At 38.5% G+C, this 22,227-nt stretch overlaps 1 protein-coding gene across 18 annotated transcripts in view; it reads left to right on the top strand.

The window, feature by feature from the left end:
- Positions 1 to 22,227, top strand: part of UTRN (utrophin) — a 616,684-nt gene that overhangs the window by 478,422 nt on the left and 116,035 nt on the right. For all 18 annotated transcript variants that reach the window (XR_010323082.1, XM_064291826.1, XM_023551169.2 and 15 more), the window contains 2 exons: positions 14,579 to 14,847; positions 19,753 to 19,899. Coding sequence is in view for 17 of the 18 variants with exons in the window: in XM_064291826.1 (XP_064147896.1) it covers positions 14,579 to 14,847; positions 19,753 to 19,899 (416 nt within the window). In the remaining variant the exon portion in view is untranslated. The remainder of the gene's footprint in view (positions 1 to 14,578; positions 14,848 to 19,752; positions 19,900 to 22,227) is intronic.

Here is a 22,227-nt window from a genome sequence, read left to right on the forward strand (position 1 = left end):
AGAGAGTCCTTTGGAAGAGTTAAACTCACTGGAATTCACTTTTCCTCACCTATCTTGAGTCCATAAAGCATGCCTCTAGATGAGAAAAACTGCTATAATATAGAAATGGATGACTGGATTATGGATTTTTAGGATAAAATGGAAGTAAACACAAAATTTCTAGAATAAATCATCTACATTTATTGAGTTCCTCTTCAATATCCATAAACAAACTCCTGCCCTCCTGTAGCATCCTGAATCTATTCCTCCGGCAAGTCTTTGCATCTTGCTTTATGTAACTCAATGCTTCTAGTTACTCAGGCCAAAATCCTTGGGGCCACTATTGGGCCCTTTCATCTTTTATTGCCCAAATTCATTCCATTAGCAAATCCTGTTATCACTACATTTAAGATATATCCAGAATATGATTAGTTATCATCACTTCCACCACAACCTCCCTGCACCAAACCGCAAACAGTTCTCAGGTGGATTGTTGCAGGTGCCTTGCACTGATTTCTCTGTTCTGTACTTGCTCAGTCTCCTAAGGTGTTTCCAACCTGGCAGCCATAATGATCATTTTAAAATGGAAGTCGTATCGTGTCACTTTTCTGTTCCAAACTTCGCAGGACACCTCCTCTCATTCAGGAGGTCAGATCCTTATGATGGCTGAAGGCTCTGTACCATCCACACCCTTGTCTGACCTTGTCTCCTGTTGCTTTCCCTCACATTAACTCTGCTCCTGCCACACTGGCCTTTTGCTATTTCTTGCACATGCCAGCCATCTGTAGGCCATTGTACTTGCTCTTCCATCTGCCTGGAATGCTCTTCCTCCAGATACTGCATGGCACTTTTCCTCCCATCCTACAGGTCTTTATTCACATGTCATCTCTCAGGTAAGCATCCTCTCCCAGCATTCCCCACTCCCTGTCTTCTTTGTCTACCTTTCCAAGCCTTTATTATCCATCATGCTATATGTTTTACCTATGTATTTTACTTTGTTCCTTGTCCCATCAGAATGTAAGCCTCATGAAAATGAGATTTTGTTCATTTTCTTTACTGCTGTATTTTGTAACATCTAGAATACTTTCTGGTATATAAAAAAATATAGCGGGTATTTACTATGTAGTTGTTGAATGGCTGCATGGGCTGAGTGCCGTCAGGGTAAAGAAGTATAAGACACATACTCCTGAGAAGGTTTCCATTTAATTAGGGAAACAAAACTAGTGCATAGGGATGAGAAAAGCAAACAATATAAAACTATACATACTCAGCTAAGTTGTGTCCTACGAATTCTAAGCTTTAGCATTCAAGGAGAGAAAGATTTTGAGTCAGGATAGAGAGCGTAGCTCCTAAGCTAGTCTTTGGGGTCTAAGTAGGGAGTGATTAGGTTCAGAGCAGAGGGATGACCAGGTAGAAGGACAGGACCATCAGCAGCAGCATCACAGTACTGAGGAGGGCAGCTGAGTGCTGGGGGACTTCACTAGACAGCCTGGTTCGGGGGTCAAGGGCTTGTGCCTAGACAAGGGATGTGGAATGATGAGCTTGTATGTTCTGTAAGGTTCAAATGACAGAGGACCTGGAAAGTCAGACAACATTTCGACTTAATACAGCAAGAAAGAAGATGCTATTACAGTTTTGTTTTATTTTTTAAGCTTGAAAGTAAGAAGTTTGATTGCTTGTCTCACCTTGTCCAATTTAAAGTCTATCTTAAGCCTGCTTTTTTTGTCTCTTTGCTTCCTCAGTACTTTCTGAAGAATAGAGGAAACGTTTTTATGTTTAAACTTCTTTATAGCAGTAAAAGTTTTGATGTGTCACTAAAACATCATCTTGTTATAAATTCCCCCCAGTTCAAGACTTGAAAAAATAATGCTTCTCGAGTTCTTATTTTACTGTTATATTCAGGACATTTCTAAGCCCCATTTTCAAATGTTATATTTGGAATGCAAGAAAAATGTAATGCCAGTTTAAGGGTTTTTTTTAAGTATTAGTAATTTTCTTACTCTCTCGTTTCCTAATGTTGTTTTCTGCAACGCTGGCTGATTCTACCTGCTGTTAAAAATGTATGATAAGAAAATAGTCCTTAAGCTTTTATACTTTTGTTATCATGGTTTGCTTATAGCTGCTAACAGAAGCAGAGAGCATTTGAACATTTGTTATCTCTTGTGATGCTACTTAAAGTACTCAGGGCTGGAGGGGGTAGAGGAGGAGGCATAGTGTTATGATTCTTTCAGTTCTCTTTAGTGAGCATGTATGGAGGCTGCTAACCAAAGATCAGCAGTTCAAATTCGCTCCATGGAAACCCTGTGGGGCAGTTCTGCTCTGTTCTATAGGGTCTCTATGGGTCGGAACTGACTCAATGGCGCCTAACAACAAATGTGTACTGTGCCACAAGAACATACCAAAATAGATCCATTTTTCAACTTTTAAGTAACTATTCCAGAAATTACATCTCTCTGTATTTTTCTCTCTAATGCCTTTTTTCTCCCAGCTCCTTTTTTCCTTTTCTCCTCTAATTATCATTTAATGTCGTATGCATTTTTAAAAATATTTTTAAACCAGTACTAATATTACTACCCTATTTTAGACCCTTACAATCTTTTATTAGGACCATTTCAGTACTTTCTTAATTGGCATCCCTGCATCAGTATAGACAAGAGAATGATACATCTGAAGCACAAAACTGGTATTAGCTCCCCTGGTTTAAAACCTGCTAGTACCCTGGAATGGAATTGAAGCTCCTTCACCTGGCATAGAAGATACACAATGAATTGTCCTCAACTCTCCAGTCCAGCAACAGCTCATGCCACTGTCTGCTCCAAACTCGCTGTGCATTCCGACGCTGAACTTTGAGTGATGTTCTGCAGGTAGTGCGTGTCCTTTTTCCGCCTGTAGGTCCTTCTTATCTGATTTCCAGCTCGTGCCTCATTTACCTGTCACCTCCTGCTCATCCTTTCAGACTCAGCTCAGGCTTTGCATCTTCCTGGAGGCTTTCCCTTCCCTTTCCGAGCTCTCCTCCATGCTTTCCTGGCACCCTGTGTACCTCTCTCACTGTGTACCATTACATGTGTCTCAACTTCAGCCCTTCCTTCTTCTTAGTGACCTCTCTCATTTAGTGAGAATGTAAAAGAGAGTGAAAAATGATCTGAGCAGCCGGAGGAGATATTATATAGAAAATACAGTGAAGACCTTAACTCTTAGGAAAGCCACTCAGGTGATCTCTCAGAGGTATCCACTCTTATTCTAGACACTGTTGTAACTCATTTCACTTGTTTTCCAGGGAGTTATGGGTAAGTAGTAAAACAGAAGTGACATGGCAGGCAAAAGGCTGATGGTCAGAAATGACTTTGGGAACCTGACAGCACGGAGGAGCAAGAAAATTGTAAAAAGGAGATGGAATTAAAAAATAAAACATAGTTGTCTTTGGGGCTTTCTACAATAAAAGAAAAGCTGAAGCCGTGAATTATGGTTGATTTCTTTTTGAAGACAGTGTAAATCACTTTAGAAATGGCAGAATTTATACTACATTTTAGTAAATTTCTGTCCAAAATGGTAACCATAAAGAAACAGGGCTAAAGCGGTGAACTGCAGCTGTCTGGAAAACTCAGCTATGTAGAATGACATGTTCTGCTTGTAAATGGTTTTTAAATAAATATAATTTTAACTGAGCTGCAATTATGTGAATAATTGTAGAAATTTCTAAAGATTCACAACGTTGTTAATAGTCCCCTTGTCCTGTTTGATCAATAAGGAAATACTTAATTTCATTTTTTTATCATTTCAATATATAATTTTTCCTTTTAAAGCAGTTAAATTTTTCATTTTTTTTTTTTAATCATTTAGATTGTAAATCACTCATCATTTCTATTGGCCTTCAAACCACTTCCATATTGATTTTACTAACTATCCCATGAGCTGAGCAGAGCGTTCTCTCCCTCTCTCTCTCTCCCCCGCCCCCCTTTCTCTCCCTCCCGCCTCCCCTTGGCCACTGACGTCCCAGCTCCTCCTTTACCTTTTAACCCTGCACACATTTCCTGGTTTTACCCTTGGGCTCTGTCTTAGTCATCTAGTGCTGCTATAACAGAAATACCACAAGTAGATGTCTTTAACAAAGAGAAATTTATTTTCTCACAGTCTAGTAGGCTAGAAGTCCAAATTCAGGGCATCAGCTCCAGGAGAAGGCTTTCTCTGTTGGCTCTGGAGGAATGTCCTTGTCATCAGTTTTCCCCTGGACTAGGAGCTTCTCCGCCAGGAACCCCAGGTCCAAAGGACGTGCCCTGCACCTGGTACTGCTTTCTTGGTGCTATGAGGTCCATACTCTCTGCTTGCTTCCCTTTCCTTTTGTGCCTTATAACAGGTGGTGCAGGCCACTCTCCAGGGAAACTCCCTTTAGGTTGGTTCAGGGAGGTGAACTTAGTAAGGGTGTTAAAATCCCACCCTAATTGTCTTTAACATAAAATTACAATCACAAAATGAAGGGCAACCATGCAATACTGACACGTATTTTTTGGGAACACAATTCAATCCATGATAGGCTCCCACCTCCCCCTGCCATTCTCAGCCTCAGATTTGTATCTCTGTGAAAACCACAGTGCTGCATAATGACGGTGGATACAGAGATCTTGGGGGCATCACAGCCATGGGCAGCCTTAGCTGAAGGCAGCTGTTCTCCTCGCCTGCTTGTACCCACATATCTCTCTGGAGGTGATCAGGGAATACGTGTGCCCTCTTACCTGTCCAGTCCCTTCAGTTCAAGTTAAAAGTCTAATTTCCACAGGGGAGCTCTCTATCCCTCCACACCACATACTGATATAGGCAAGTGTGAGCACACACCACACACATGTGTTTCATTATTTGAGGTTATCTATCAATCACAGAATCAAACTGCTAGCAATTTTTTAGGATATTTCATCTGCAAAAGTATATAGAAAATGATACAAGTCATTGTTCATGTGGGTATAGAAAACTCATCCTCTGCTCAGTTTTTGATTTTTTTAAATAAAAAAGACCACATTATTTTGTTCAAAAATTTCCCCCTTGGAGTTTTCTTTAAAAATCATCCCAGTCAAGGCATTACTGTTACTGCAGTTTCTATGCCGTCCAGGCTGTCCCTCTTCACTGTCCCAGCCTAGTGCAGTGGATTTTGTCTCATCTGAATGATATTTCATTAGTGGTCATAGACAAAAAGAAAAAGCTCTTTGGTGTGTTCATGCATTCATTCCTTAAATAGCTGTGTATTAGTGTACCTGTGACTGTAGTTAGGTGCCATTGAGTCAATTCTGACTCGTAGTGACACCCTGTGACAGAGTAGAACTGCCCCATTGGGTATCCTAGGCTGAAATCTTTACGGGAGTGATCAACAGGTCTTTTCTCCTGTGGAGCCGCTGCCTGGGTTTGAACCACCAACCTCTTTCTTAGCCACTGAACGTTTAACCATTGCTGTACCAGGGCTTCTGTGATTAATGGTTAATAAAGCTGTTTTTCAGATAAAAAAATATGTATCAGGATTAATATTTTTCCTTTTTTGGTCCTTTGACAGCTGGCAATATGTATTTAATATTTTAACCCAAGGGTAAATTATTAAATGTTAATTAAATTAATTAATGATTAAATGTTTCAGAATATTTTGTCAGTCTGTTTTATGCCAGTATTAGCACACTTGTGCAAATAAAATTTAATGATTATTAATTAAATGAAGATGTGAAATTATAATACAGTTTAATAGAAGATGCTTTTATATTGGTTCTCAATGTAACTAAGGTTACCACATTATTTCTTTGCATTTAGTAAAATGAGACCAAATTCCGTATTACCTGAGTAATTAGGCTAGTAAAACTGATGGAGGTTTTCATTAGGGCTTTTTCTTTTTTCTAATAACAGCTTTATTCATTAGAACCCTACTTATTGTAAATGACAACACCTAACTTCCATAAGCATAGGCACAAGGGGAAATTTATTGGCTTCCATAACCAAACCACGGTAAGGACAGGGACACAGCTGGCTGCAGGGATTGGAATACCACCCAGGAGGCTTTTCTCCATTTCTTCTTCTCTGCCTCTCTCAACCTGCTGGCTTCATTTTCTAAGCATTCCTCTGACCTTATATTTCACAGTTTCATGCAGTGAGGGGTAACCCTTTTTAAGATCCAGAACAGTCCAAGAGAGAAGTTCTAATTGAGTCAGCTTGAGTAATGTGGGGCTCAGGATCTGCTGGAATTAGCAGCCTCCTTTTTTTTTTTTTTTTTTTAATAAATATAAGGGTTTCTGAGGTGTGGCTGGGGGGATTCGAACTGCTGACCTTTTGGTTAGCAGCCATAGCTCTTAACCACTGCACCACCAGGACTCCGCAGTGGTAAATGTAGGGAGAGTCGATTGCCAAACAGAAAGGGGAACATGAGAAATGTTAGTAGATAAACATAGCTGTTCACAGCACACTCACATCGATGGGGTACTTACAATGTGTTGGGCACTGTGCCAAGCACCTCACAAGCTTGTTTCATTTAATTCCCATAATAACCTTTGGAGGTGTGAGCACGTTACCACTCCATATGACAGAAGAGAAGAGTGAGACTGAGAGTCTTAGAAGCATGCTGGGACTACCATGTAACAGCGAAAACACAAATTCAGTTTATGTCACTGAACTGATACTCTTAACCATCATAGTTTATCCTAACTGCCCCGGTCATCATAGACACTTCTAGGTATTCAATAAGCTTTTATTTTCTATATTCTTCTACTTTAAAAAAAAAATTCATACAATAATTAAATATGTTTATAAATCTTTGCTTTTCCCTTCACTGCTGTTTTGTTTTTTTTTTTTCCTTACTGAAATACCAGGCTGCTTAGTAGAATGGTATGCCACTTCACTGATTCCCTAGCACCCAGGGGGAAAGTGTTTAGGCAACATTAGACTTTGTCTTTTTAATTTTCATATGAAAATTTGAAGTATAAGTAATTGCTTTCAGGCCTATAGACCAAGGTCATAATTTAATTAGCTTCTCAAGTCTAAATTAGATTAGTAAAGTTGTAATGCGTGAAAAAGCACAGAGAAATATAATGTTACTTTCTTTTCTAGTGTTCTTAACCACTGAGCAACAATATGGTCCTTCCCAAATTAAAGTCCTATAGAATATGTACCCATGTGATGAAACCTAATCTTCGGGTTTCTGAAAATGTAATGAGTCTGCTGAGTAGACCCATTAACTGGGTAAAATTTTCAGCAACCTTTTTTCGTGCTGATGCATACCATAGTGGGGAAATCCCATCTCAGTAAACAGATCAACATTCTTAACAAAGAATTACATGATAACAAAGGTTAGTTTGATGGACACAACATTTTAAATTAATTGTTCTCCATCTGTTGTGCTCTCTGATCACTGTTATAGCCATCCATAAATAACATTGCCTCATAAAGATGGCAATAATTTACATGTATGTATTTTATTGTAGTCAACATCTGGGGTGTTACTTCCTGATTTAAACATAAAGGATAGAAGGATATTAAACTTTTAATGTTGTGATGTACTTTTTTGTTGTTGTCGTTGTCCCTCAGAACAAAGCAGGAATCTTCAACAGTCGATTAGGGATTTTGCCTTTTTAAAAAAATGTAATCCTAGAGAAGGCATAAATCCTTTTCATTTAGACTCCTGTATTATTTTGACAGTAAATAAACATGAGACTCACCTAAATTCTTTTATAAGAATGACTAAATTTATATAAAAAGCTCCTGACTTATTTCTTTTCTTGATCAATTACTACCAATAGACCAGTTGCCATCAAGTCTGTTCTGACTCATGTTGACCCCATGTGTGTCAGAGTAGAACCATACTCCATGGGGGTTGCAATGGCTGCTTTTTCTGAAGTAGACCACCAGGCCTTTTGTCTGAGGTAACTCTGGGTGGACTCAAACCTCCAACCTTTTGGTTAGTAACCAAGTGCAGCAAACTTTTATACTACCAGGACTTTGTGATCAATGATTAGCTTCTGTGTTTGGTAGGGAAGCAGCCTGGGGAGAGATGGGCCATAGTGTGGTAAGAATTGAAAGACTTTGATCCTAAGACTCCTGTCCTTTGGTTCTTTAAGGACAAAGTGGAGGGTTTTTTTTTTTTGTTGTTGTTGTTAAATTTATACAGAGCTTCAGTCATTCATTTGACGAGTATTTATTGAGTGCCTACCATGTGCCAGGTGGTGCTCTAGATACTTAGGATACTTCAGTGAACAAAACAGACATCTTTGCCTTCCTAGAACTTCCATTCCCAGCTTCAATTCTCCCTTCTCGATACCTTCCCCCCCACAACCCCTTGTGACCTGTGTGCTGCCAGCTGGCACACATAACTGACTTGAGCAGGTCACAGAGCTTCCTGTAGTGTGAGGGAATTTAGGGAATATTTAGTTACAGAAAATTGGATCTCAGGTTGCTTTGCTGGGCCCTGGTTGTCTGTCCACAGCCCTGGGCCTCTCTGTTGTTCTTGTTCCTTTCCTTGGAGGATGATCTTCATACCAGTCTGCCCCTGCTTCTTCCTCAGCTCGGCATTGGGTTTAATTATGCTGGCCAACTTTATGGGAAGATAAAACTCAAAAGTGTTTAAACTCTGGTTCTACCTTCATTGACTTCTGGTCAGAAGTGCCATTTCCTTCTTCCACAGTGTGTTCTGAATTCCTATTTCCTCTCCATTTTTTCCTCTCTTAATACCTTACTTTTGGCTATTTGTAAAAGATAGGTCCTTATTCTCTTTACTTTGAAGTTTGTTCTTGATTTTCCTAGTATGTATATATTCTCTGTGCCCACTCCCTTTATCTTAAGTATTGAGAATTCCCCCAGCAACCTGGATGAATTCATATCATCATCATAGCCCTACTGAAGGATTTAGGCTACACATTAGTAGGTTAATCAACTCTGAGTAGCCTCTTGCCATTATCTTCCTTATAATTTATTAGATGAACATAATCAGAACCATTGCAGTAATCAGCTGGCGGCACTTGGTGATGTACTTGTAATCTGGTTCTTAATGAATTGTTGTTACCAAGCGTCCTACAGAATAGGAAATGGGCAGCCTCCTCTTAAACACTGAACATTTCAGAAAGATTAAATTCATCTTAATCATTTAATAAGAATATTTGGGAAGAATGTATTTTCCATTATTTTTATCAGAAGATGCTTTGGTCCTGAAGTTGTTAGAGAGTACATGTGAGAAAGAGAGGGGAACGAGGAGAAGAGACAGAGAAGAGGGGAGGAGGGTCAAGTTGAGTCAAATCCAATGGAATCATGTCTCTGGAGGTATGGGGCCCTGTTGTTTTTTTCCCTTGAATTCTTATTAGCTAGTCAACTTAGACTGCATATGTGAAAATCTCTTAAAAAAAAAAAAAAGGTTGCCTTCAAGTCGGTTCCAACTTACGGCAACCCCATCAGTATCAGAGTAGAATTGTGCTCCATAGAGTTTTCAGTGGCTGATTTTTTGGAAGTAGATTGCCGGGCCTTTCCTCTGAGGCATCCCTGGGTGGACTCAACCTCCACCCTTTCAGTGAGCATTCAAACACATTAACTGTTTACACCACCTAGGGACTGCATATGAAAAATCTCTGGAGATGTCTAAATCTCTCCAACTTAATAGTAAAATGATAAAAGGAATGAATCTTTGTTGAGGGCCAGCTCTGTGCCAGGCATGAGGCAGCAGCTTTTCAGATACTAACTGAGATTCAAAGAAATAAAGAGTGTATCTGTGATTACATAACTAGTTAGTACTGGAACTAACATATGATCTCCTAATCTTTCCATGCACCGAACTGCCCAGGAGTGAAAATGTTACTGTGGAGAATTTGTTTCTGTGTTTTTTGGTCTTGATAGTTCTTTTCATCTCTTAGTGAAATACTGCAATAGGATTATAAATACATGCCCCAAAAAGGCATTGTGAATAAGGTATTTATGTTACAATACTTGAAGTGACTCTATATAAAGTTTATTCTTCCCTTTCATGTTGTCTTAGTCGTCTAGTGCTGCTGTAACAAAAACCACAAGTGGATGGCTTCAACAAACAGAAGCTGATTCTCTTACAGTCTAGTCTAGAAGTCTAAATTCAGGGCATCAGCTCCAGGGGAAGGCTTTCTGTCTTTGTTGGCTCTGGAGGAAGGTCCTTGTCATCAATCTTCCCCTGGTCTAGGAGCTTTTCAGCTCAGGGATCCTGAGTCCAAAGGATGCATGCTCCTGGCTTTGCTTTCTTGGTGGTATGAGGTCTCCCTCCTCTCTGCTTGCTTTTGTCTTTTATGTCTCGATAGAGATTGACTTAAGATACAAGCTAATCTTATATTCCTGCCTCATTAACATAACTGCTTCTAATCCTGCCTTATTAACATCATAGAGGTAGGATTTACAACATATAGGAAAATCATATCAGTTCACGAAAAGGTGGACAATCACACAATACTGGGAACCGTGGCCTAGCCAAGTTGACACTTTCTGGGGGACACAGCTCAATCCATGACACATGTTAGGAGGTATCAGTGCTTTATACAGGTATGGGAAGAAGGAGGGTGAGTGGGAAATAAGTGGAAATAATTCCACTTAAAGTTATGAAGTTTAATATTCTTGGGAAAATGTAAAGCTAAAAGTTTTCACTCAGTGAAGTAATCATTGAGGCTGTGCCAGTTGCTAGGCTGGGTACTGCCGCACAAGATGGACAGAAGTGAAACATACGTGCCGTAAGGCTTTAGAATCCAAGAGCAGAAGTCATGATGGAGGTTATAACTGTCAGTACCCTAATTGAGAAATAAAATACAATCGATACAGGAAATTTTTATTGAAAACATCACTGGGCTGATTCTAATAAATTTTCATTGTTATTTCATGGATGAAGCATACCTCAGTTGTTTTGTGTAAGTACATACACAGAAATTGACCTTTCTTTTTTTTTTTTTTTTTTGCCTCTGCTGTTAAGATTTCTTTTTTTGATACATGGTGGCTTTGCCTTTTTTATACAGTTGAACGTTAGAGGTATAATGGGCCCTTGAGGGTGGAATGTTTTCCTGGCCTGAGAAAACACGATTCCTGCGTGACAAAACTGGGACAGGCTGGCCATTTAGCTTGTCTTAGGAGTAAAGGGCAAGATGGGAACAGGATAGATTCTAAATCAGAATCTCTGCTCCTGGTCCAGCTTTGTTTTTCCCACCTGGATTCAAGTGAACCATATGATAGTGACATAATGGGGGAGCATGGCCTCAGTGCTGTGCAATTAATTCTCCCACCTCCCTAAAAGATAACACTTTCTTCCTTAAATATCTTTGTAACACAATAAGGACATTGCTATTCATTATAAAAAATAAAATATAATTCTAACGTTAAATTTTGGCCAATTAAATGGGGTGACCTAGAGGGAAAAGGTGAGAGTGAAACAGAGCAATCTGCCCAAAATTCACAAGAAGCATGCACACCCCCCCCCCACACACACACACTCACACACTCATACCCACTAGGCACTAGGAAAGTAGCATAGGAAAAATGCTCTCAGAGTTGTCAGTAAATTTATTTGGTTTTACCCTTGTTTCCTCTGTCTCTAGGATTAACTTCTATTACTGCCCTTTCACATGCAAATTAGATTACCTTCATCCCTACCTTTATTTCCCCTCTGGCAGTCAATAGTGAGTGGGTCTGTTGTGAGTGAAATTGATACAACAGCCCACTGGGGTGGAAACATTCTGTGAGCTTCGACCCAGTTGACCTGAGAAATCAATTTGTATGCCAACAGGCTCAAGATGCTCCATTCTTTCAACGCATTACAGTCACCTGGGGAGCTCTTCAAATATGTCCATAATGGAGCCCTGGTAGCACAGTGGTTAGTTGCATAGCCGCTAACCAAAATGTCGTCAGTTTGAACCCACCAGCTGCTCCTTGGAAACTATGGGGCAGTTCTACTTTGTCCTATAGGGTCGCTAGGAGTTGGAATCCACTCAGTGGCAATGGGTTAGTCTCACTCTTGGCCAACTAAATCAGAATCCTTTCAGGTGGAGCTTAAGTATTTAAAAAAAAAGCCTTCTGGGCAGCTTTTAATAGGTCACCAGGGTTAATAGTGATTGGTAAAGAAGATTTCCCACTCTTGCATGAGGGTCTTAGAACTTGCCACAAAATATCTATTCAGAAAATTCAAAGGAAAATTTGCCCTTTAAAGTTCAGATTATGAGAAGATAAAAAAAAAAGTAATCATTTCCCTTTATTGCGTTCATCCAATGTGCCCTTTTGCTCTTTTAATTTGTTTTTCTATTTTCTTACCCCAAATTGTTGTAACTTGGTATTTCACATGTTGCACCTTTTCTCTGTTCTTGGCTAAAGATGTACATTAAACCAAGATTGTTGCTGTAGTAGGAGGCATTTTTATTCTGACTCCATGATTAGTTAATATGTTTCCTTCCTGGCAAACAGATGGTGAATTGAACATAGAGCCTTTCTTCTGAGTAGCTGCTCAAGTGGAGATTATATAATAAATACTACAAAAGCACTGCTCAATCAAAAGATTTTACATTAAAGGAAGACCAAAAAAAGTCACAACCAATGTACAGTGTTTTGTCACAGGACAAAGAAGCTGTGTGTCTCTCTGCCAGATTATTTAATGCCTGACTCATAAAAGAGTTTTTACTATATCTGAGGAAAGTCATTGTAATTAACTTGTCTGTTCTGAAATTGGTACTTTTTTTTTTTCAAACAATAGTGAGTGAAACATGAGTGCTTAAAATAAATCTTCAAAAGCCAGGTGACTTATTAACAGATTTAGGTGTCACCGTCAAAAACTTATCAAGGCTATCTCTCACAAGACTAAGAAGAATCTGACACATAGCAAGTATCATAAATATCTTGAAGGCGTATGGATTTAAATAAGGTTTGCATTTCTGATGACATACCTTTCCATGGAAAGTTTTTTTTTGCAGGAACCTTGGGATCCTGACATGTTCCAGGTGCCTTGAAAGCCTTGATGTTTGGGGACTTTTCTCCAGGTCTCTTGGCTTCCTTCCCTGACTGTTGTGCCGGACTGCATCTCAGTTTAGAGATTGCTTGAAGCTGGCTGCCTAATTAACTTATTTTCTGTATTTATCTTTTACTGGTGTATTTGGTCTCACTACCAGTCATGATGCTGTCTCTTCTTTTAATCAAGTCAGTTGCCAAGGGATTACTCAAGTTTCTCTATAGCCTCACAGCGCTTCAACAGTGCAACTCTGAGCTCTGCAGTTGTTGAACTCTTCCTAGTCTATTTGGTTTTCAGAGATTTACTGAAGTTAAGCTGCTTTGAAGTCTGAATATTGATGTCTAGAATTTTTTGGAAATTAAGGTGGAGAAAGATATTATGTGTTCTGTCCCCTTTAGCTTGACTTTTAAATAATATGTAAATAAAATATGTTGAATTTTTGACATTGATTATGGAAGTTATATAGGGTCACTATGAGTTGGAATCGACGGCACTGGGTTTGGTTTGGTATGGAAGTTCATCTTTTTTAAGGAATGACTTGGAACATTTTGAGGGTAAGTGAAAATAGCTAATGTCATTCACACCAAAAAATGGGGTGTTATCACAAAATATGTGTTTCTGTCTTGATGTGCAGTTTACCTTGGTTGTACATCTCTGACTTGCTTCTTTGTTTTCAGTGGACATGCAGAACAAAACCAAGAAATGTGTTAGATAGGAAAGAAAGCATCCTCGGGGTAGAGGGTAGTGGGGTCCTGGGAGTGGATGGTGGTTCAGGGAATCTACCTGATCTGCTTTGAGTGTCTGCTGTGTGTGCATCACACTCCTCTGGCTTTGTCTGCTGGCCTGCCTCTCTATATGTTTCTGACTCTTCACTTTGAGCTTGACTTGGATTCCCACCTGCGTCCTTTGTTCCCTTCCGACACTTATCATCCTATTCTTATCCTGTGACCCTGCCTTGAGTTATGCCTGCCTTTTCTAAGTCTAACTTTATTTCAGAGGCACTGGAAGCCCTCTTGCTCTACTCCACATTTAGAACGGTTCTTGAAATCTTGCTATCATCCTGTCAAAATGTTTGTGGATGTGTTACACTTCCAGGGCTGCAGAAAATACCCTTCATTCGAAATGAACTGCCAAACAGATTCAGACATGACAAAGTATCCAAGATAGGTTGTTTGCCTTCAGTTATATTTTTAGGATTAGAAAAAGGATAATAAGATAAATTAATCTTTTCTGAGGCTTTTTCTTCATACCTCATAGCTATTCTCAAATAATTATCCTTTCTATTTCTCTTGAGGACAATGAAATGAAAAACTATGTTTGGATTTTAATAACTAAATTTATGTTAAAGAAAAATGGTTCTGTGTCTTGAGTTATCTTGTTATATATGTTTCAGGGTTTACAAATACATTAAAATTAAAAAGTCACCAACAACTCAGAGCCGCTTACTAATCTAAGCAGCTATTTTCTTCTCCTCCTAGGTATACATCTAAGTGTAGCAGGGAGTTAATGGTAAGGATTTTGTCTTACCCTGGCTGGTATAACCCTGTACCGTGTACCCTGGTAGTAACCTTTCACTTGGTGGTGTTCCCACTTGGCTATAAAGAGTAGAGAGTTCCTGAGGCATCCAAACTAGTCTTTTTTTTTTTTTTATCACAGAATTGACCCCTGAGGAGAGAGCCCAAAAGATTGCCAAAGCCATGCGCAAACAGTCTTCTGAAGTCAAAGAGAAGTGGGAAAGTCTAAATGCTGTTACTAGCAATTGGCAAAAGCAAGTAGACAAGGCGTTGGAGAAGCTGCGAGACCTACAGGGTGCTATGGACGACCTGGATGCAGACATGAAGGAGGCGGAGGCGGTACGGAACGGCTGGAAGCCTGTGGGAGACTTACTGATCGATTCACTGCAGGATCACATTGAAAAAACCATGGTCAGCATCACTGCCTTTGATAAAGGATTTCCAAACAATGTTTTCTTGTTAAATATTGCACAAATCATGAAAGCTACATATGTAAGTTGTTGTAAGAGATTATTATAAGGCCAATACCCTTGCAACATCCACCCAAGTCAGGATAGAACTTTTTCTGGCACAAAAGAGGCTTTCACATGTCCCTTACCATGGTAACCACCTCCCAAAATAACCACCAATGGGACTTTTGCAATAATTTACTTTCATTTTTTCGTTATACTTTTACTCACTCAACTGTGCATCCCTAAATAATATAAATAATATTGTTTTACCTGCCTTTTAAAATATTTTAAAAGCCCCTCTTAATCTCCAGCTTTCCCGTCTCCTTTTTGTTTTCCGTGCAGTTTATTTGTTGAAGAAACTGAATTGTTTGTTTCCTGGTGTTTCCCAGCCTGGATGTAGACTTGCATTCACATGATGTTGTCTAGCAGGCTCAGCTGCTAACCAAAAGGTCGGCAGTTCAAATCCACCAGCAGCTCCTTGGAAACCCTTGGGGGCCGTTTTACTCTGTCTTATAGGGTCACTATGAGTCGGAATAGACTCTATGGCATCAGGTTTAGTTTTTTTGGTTTTCTCATCTACAGATTTTATCTCATTGTCTGAGTCCCTTAATTTAAAGTATTAGTTTAACCAAAAATCTTGTTCATAATCAGGAATTGCTCAAAGTTAAGGATGTTAGATTTATGGTCTAGATCCCCTTGGTGCCCATATTCTAGAACATACCCAGAAAAAAGTAAAGTTTAGGTGTGAAGAGACACAAATAACAGATTTAGAATGCAGTGGGGTTTGGGGTAGAATATTAAACTATACACTTAATAATGATGAATCAAATAAAGGAATAATTCCATGAAAAATCTATCCTGAATGAGGTTTTTCATTGCATGTATATCACCAAAAGACATATCTTTTGTGCACAGACATTGGATAACTCTTGCTCCGTATGCATGTGGCTAGATAGGAAAAAGAAGAAAGATTCTAGGAAAGTAATTTAATATATTTGTGAATTATATAAATAACTATATACATATAGACATGGAAGTAATAGCAGTAGCTAACATTTATTAAGGCTTACTATGTGCCAACAATTGTTCTTAGTCCCTTTACATAAATATCTCTTTTAATCCTCACTCACACCAACCCAGAAAGATAGGTACTATTATTACGTCTTACAAATAATGAAACTGAAGATACTGTCAAGCCCACACAGCTAGTAAGTGATTAAGTTTCCATGATTTTTTTTCTTGCTCTTCTCTTTCATTGCGAAGACCTCTTTCATACTAATGTAATGAAATACAACTTTGATCAACTGTTTGAATTCAGAGTTTTAGAAGTTAAATATTAAATTTTTAAGTTTAAATTTGTTACTGAAAAAGTATTGGTTCTGCCATCTTTCAGTGTAAATATACCTAAGTTTCCATCTACTCTATGAATTAAGTAGGCTTTTTCTTATAGCCCTAGTATCCTAAAAACCATTTTCGTGGATAGATATGGGTTTAAAATTACCAACTGAAAACAAAGTCTTTTAGCACAGCTTCCTCAGAAGTTCCGTACCTCTTGTATTATAAAAAATGGTCTTTAGCCACTGAAAACTGTTAAGTCAATGGTTATAACAAATAGGTTGTATTGGACTTCCAAAATGGCTTTGAGTTAGAGCAGGCATTTACCCATTTGAATTTAATTTAAAAGTATAAATTTATAATAGAGGATAAAATGGGTTGTTTCTGGAGTTATTAAAGGCCTAAATTTGGCAGTCGTTAATCCCGTTTGATTAAAGGAATTAGCCACCTCAACGTCCAAATCCTTTTGTTCAAATCTCTGCTTAAGTAGAGAGCTAGGAAAAGTACAGTTAATATTTCCAGAGGAAAGAAACTGTGGATTAAAATATTTTTAAGATCTTACTAGGAAAAAGGAAAACAATAGCTCGAGTCTCTTTAAACCCAATAAAATGAATCCAAAGTCGAGGATGTTTTATTTGTGCTTTAAGGTATACTTCATATTCCGCTGAAGATAATACATACTTAAAAAAAAAAAAAAAAAGCCAAGCCCATGTCCATTGAGTTGATTTCAACTCATGGTGACCCCCTGTGTTGCAGAGTAGAACTGCTCCATAGGTTTTCTTAGCTGTCATCTTTACAGAAGGAGATCACCAGGCCTTTCCTTCACAGTGCAGCTGAGTGGGCTCAAACTGCCACCCTTTAGGTTACTAGTCAAGTGCAAACCATTGGCTCCACCCAGGGACCTCTAACTTTTTTTTTAATTGAAGCTATAAGCAGATGAAAATAAGTACTGATTATTGCTAGATGTTTATTAATAAATATTCCAGAACAGCTAGAAAACAAAATCCTTGGGGGTAATCAAGTGATTTTAACTTCCCTAAAGTTATCCTTAATCATTCTTATTTGCAGAATAGACATCTTCTGGCAGGAGAGAGCTTGGGCTTCACATCTGCCAACAGGCTGCCAATCGGCACCTGTAATGCTAGCAGATGTTTCTGTTTTTATAGGAAGAAAGACTGCATAGACGCTCATTGTCTCATTGGAAAGTACAACCAAAACATGATAAATTGGTTCTTTGTATTAGAACATACAGCAGTCCTGAAACCATTTTAAACCTTAATTTATTTCAAGCCTCTTAGTTCAGAATTAAGAAAAACACAAGGTTAAACTTTCTTCCCACAATGAGAGATTCCTCATTGCCATAAAACACCTGACCATAAAAACAACAAACAAAATCCCAAGACCTTGTTTATCAGAAGTCTTCTGATGTTTTCACTGGGGCAAACATTATGTTGATAGGAGAAAAATTAAAATTATTTTATTCTACAAGATTTTTTAAAATCTGTTCTGAAGTTACAATCTAATTAGAAAAAAAAATTTACCTTTTGAAATAAAACTGGTTATTATTTAAAAATATATATAAATCTCAGCATTTTCTAGCATTTCATTTTAATTTTTAATAGCTAAAAAATACAGATGTTGACTTTAAAAGCTGATCAAAATTCTAGAGCACTCAAGGTACCCATGGAGAGAATATTAATATTAATACACAGTATTAAAACCACAGCTGAAGAAACCTTGAAAGATTTAAGTTCCATAATTATTTCAGTATGATTTTGAAGGAACCCAGGCCTCTGCCAAGTCTAGACTGAAAGTTCTGTCTTCTTACCCTAAGCCTACTTCCATCTCTCCCATTCTTATATATTAATTATTGGTTCCTTGGGCCTCTATGGTTTCTGTTTTCATACAACTGCTTTTTGTATTTAACTGTGTATGTATATGTGAGTACGCACATCCTAAAAAACCAAAACCTGTTGCCGTCGAGTTGATTCTGACTCATAGCTACCCTATATAAAAATAGGACAGATTAAAACTGCCCCGTAGGGTTTCCAAGGCTAATCTTTATGGAAGCAGACGCCACATCTTTCTGCCACAGAGCGACTGGTGGGTTTAAACCCCCGACCTTTCATTTAGACAAATCTAGATTCCTTCTCCTCCCATCTTGCAGCAGTTCAGATGTCTTTGTCAGCTTCCCCTCTTCCACCTGCTTTTGAAATGGTGTCTGCAGGGTACTGGTGATATTCTTCACATTATGCACATTTTGCCTTCTGTGTTCACTGTTTCAGGTGTCACTTATACGCTGCTGCCTCCAACATCCATATCTCTCACCCCGAACTGGGGCACCAGAACTACTCTAACAGTGTTTGGGTCGTCTCCATGGGTCATCTCCACCTTGAGTTTCTTAATGTGGCTTCTGGGAATGTTAAGAATTTTAAAACACTAAGTCATCATATTCTTTGATTTACCTAAAAATAATCATCTTTGAACAATAAAGCTATGTCCTTAATATTATTTTGATGTTTATAAACCATAGTGAAGACTATTTTTAGCCTACACATGGGATATAAGGAGGAGAGGAAGAGAGCTTTTCTAGGCCCAAGTATTTGTTTCTTTCTTTGATTTTTTTTCATTTCTCATCGCATGCACTCTCTTCACCCCCTCCCAGACCATCTCTTTGCTCTATGTCCAGAGGTGGCATTTGTCAGTTCTAAGCCTCATTTACCTATTTTTCTATAGAACCCAATCTTCCTCCTCCACCCCTAATCATAGACAGTGATCATAAATGATTTTGAAAGGGACAGACCTTACTTCTTGGATATATAATAGGCATAGGCTTTGTGGTTTGGTAAGTTGCTTTTACTGGTCACTTTCTAACTTAATTTTAAGTGGAAACATGTTTAAATCAAGTTGTTGCCTCAAGTGAAAACAATAGACATAATAGAATTAAAAAAAAAAGAAAATTAAAAATAGAATCAAGGCTAGAAATTAGTAAAGTAGGTAATAATGTTAAAAATTTTCAGACTTACTTGCATATAATAAAATCATAAATACCTAATCATTTAAATGAGTGCATTATAGCTATTCTCTTCATGTACTTATTTTGATTCTTTAGGCTATGAAGAGTGACTCTTTGGCTGGTAACCTGGGTTGTTACAGACCTGAATTTAGTTAGGCTATTGTTGAGTAGGAGTCCCTGAGTGGTACAAAAGATTGGAGGTTCAGACTCACCCACCAGCTCCTTGGAAGAAAGACCTGGTGATCTACTGCCAGAGTATCACCCACTGAAAACCGTTTGGAGCATGGTTCTACTCTCACATACATGCAGCTGCCATGAGTCCAAATCATCTCCACAGCAGCTACTCTTTTGGTTGTTGAGTACCAAAAAACCAAACCAAACCCACTGCCGTCGAGTCTATTCCGACTCATAGAGATGGACCCTCCACTGGCTTTGCTATTTCCCTTGAAGGAAAGTTGGAAATATTAGCTTTCGTTATGTTCTGATGACATAAGTTTTGTCCTTTTCTTCTAGGCATTTAGAGAAGAAATTGCACCAATCAACTTAAAAGTTAAGACAGTGAATGATTTGTCCAGTCAGCTGTCTCCACTTGACCTGCACCCATCTCTAAAGATGTCTCGCCAGCTGGATGACCTTAATATGCGATGGAAACTTTTACAGGTACCAGTTTGCCCCTCCTCATAGTGCACAATTTATGACTCATAGCGACTCTATAGGACGAGGTAGAACTGCCCCAGAGAGTTTCCAGGGAGCGGCTGGTGGATTTGAACTGCTGACCTTTTGGTTTGCAGCTGTAGCTCTTAACCACTACACCACCAGGGTTTCCAGTATTCTACCACACACCATCATTTTTCTCTTTACTTATTGATTGTATTTGCTAATAAATTTTGCGTGTGACAACGTTAGGTATTGAACTTTCGGGATCTTGAGCTCAAGGGGCACATTTATTTATTAATGTAGATTTTAATGTAATATTTTTTGATGTATTAGTTGTATGATCTTTATAGAAAATTACAAAAATTCAAATTAATCACAATAATCAAAACTCATGGTAGTTACAGAAACACTTTTTATGTAATGGCTCATACAGGAGTCATTTTTCTTACCTTAATCGTGTATATTTTTCTGTCGGAAAAAAAGCAAGAAAATCTCCATTCTCCTTCTTCCAACTGGTTGCTGCTTAGGTAGCTTGGTCATTTCTTTCCAGATAGCACATTTATGCCGTTGTGGTGTTTACCTTTAGTTGTTAGACCTTGTTGTTCGTTGTCTTTGAATTGGCTCAGAATCACAGCGACCTTATGTCTAACAGAACAAAAAGTTGCTCTGTCCTGTGCCATTTTCATGTTCATTGGGATGCTTGAGTCCATTGTGGCTGTTGTGTCAGTCCATCTCACAGAGGATTTTGCCCATTTTTTGCCGACCCTCTACTTTACCTACCATAATGCCCTTTTCTAGCAATTGACCTTTCCTGATGATGTGTCCAAAGTAAGCAAACCAAAGTCACCATTCTCACTTATAAGGAGCATTCTGGTTGTATTTCTTCTAAGACTCATTTGTTCGTCCTTCTAGAACTCCAGGATAAAGTCAGTATTCCTGACCAACACCATAGTTTGACTGCATCAGTTCTCCTTCCGTCTTCCTTTTTGATTGTCCAGCTTTTGCATGCACATGAGGCAGGCAATTGAAAAGACCATGGCTTGGATCAGTTATACTTTAGTTGTCAAAGATGTCTTAGATCTTAGCTGCTTTAATTCAGTTGTTTTAATGACCTTACTTGCTTGTCTTGGATTTAAAAGAGCCAAACCATGAGCCACCCTTTGGAACATTATTAGGTATCAGCATTTGTAGGCCACCAATCAAGAGCTCAATCTTTGCGGAGCTTTGCTACATTCAAAGACCACTTCCTAGGCTTCGTCATAATCTCTTTTTTTTTTCTTCCCCTATAAGATTGAAAAAAAATAAGTCTTACTAATTTCTCTATTTTGGGCTAAAATGTGGTATTTTAGTAAGCTAAATATGAAATTTTTATGAAATATATAAAACCATTTTCTTTTAAAGATATAATATACTGTACTATCATAAAAAAAAAATAGGTTTCCTGAATTAATGTAAACATTGGCACATCCAGTGCTTCATATTTTCATAATGAAATTAAAGAGGTAAGAAATAAGTGTGTAGCATTTGAGAGTCTTCTACTTTCTTTGAAAGGACTATTAGGGATCCGGAATTAGTAGGGCAGAATCTGCTCAGCTCATACATACTTTTCCAGTGAGTGGAACACAGATGGGTTTGACCTGTATTCTTTTTTATTCTCCTGCTCCATTTCCCTACTTCATTATCTTCATGTAGGTATTTCTGCAGTCCATCTTGATTCTCTTCCCATCCTGCTTCTGTTATCACCATCTCTGAAGATTAGAATTTAGGGCATACACGTGTGCTTCAAAGTGAACGTGTGTTCTGTCATCCTTATCTCTGATCCCTAGAGCTTAGATGTTAGTTGCTGGTTGAATGAAATGGGAAAACCTATGCTGGCAGGTGATGTTGTTAGGTGTAGCATCTTCTTTACTCCCTCTGAATGTAAAGTTTGGCATTTGGAGGCTTGATGGTCTTGAGAACAAAGTATATGCAAACGCCATATAAATAACTCAGCTGCCCAGTGAGCTAGAGATACACATGTCATTTAAAGGCAGCTGAAAATCAGTTTGACAATCTAAGTGGAACAGCTAATACTACATAGACAACGACCAGGGGAGGTGGGAAACATGTCAGGAAACTGTGTGCAGTTGTTATTGATTTGCATTAGTTTTTGAGTATAGCGCTCTTTGCATTTTTATAACGTAGGCAGCCTAACCGTAGAGTGTGTATAAACAGATGTAGAGCCTACTTATGAAGGATTTCGTTTTACTTGGATCCACAATCAACACCCATGAAGTAGCAGTCAAGAAATCAAATGACGCATTGCATTGGACAAATCTGCTACAAAAGACC

Source organism: Loxodonta africana, chromosome 1 (genome assembly GCF_030014295.1).
Source record: "Loxodonta africana isolate mLoxAfr1 chromosome 1, mLoxAfr1.hap2, whole genome shotgun sequence".
In the NCBI taxonomy this organism is placed as follows: domain Eukaryota; kingdom Metazoa; phylum Chordata; class Mammalia; order Proboscidea; family Elephantidae; genus Loxodonta; species Loxodonta africana.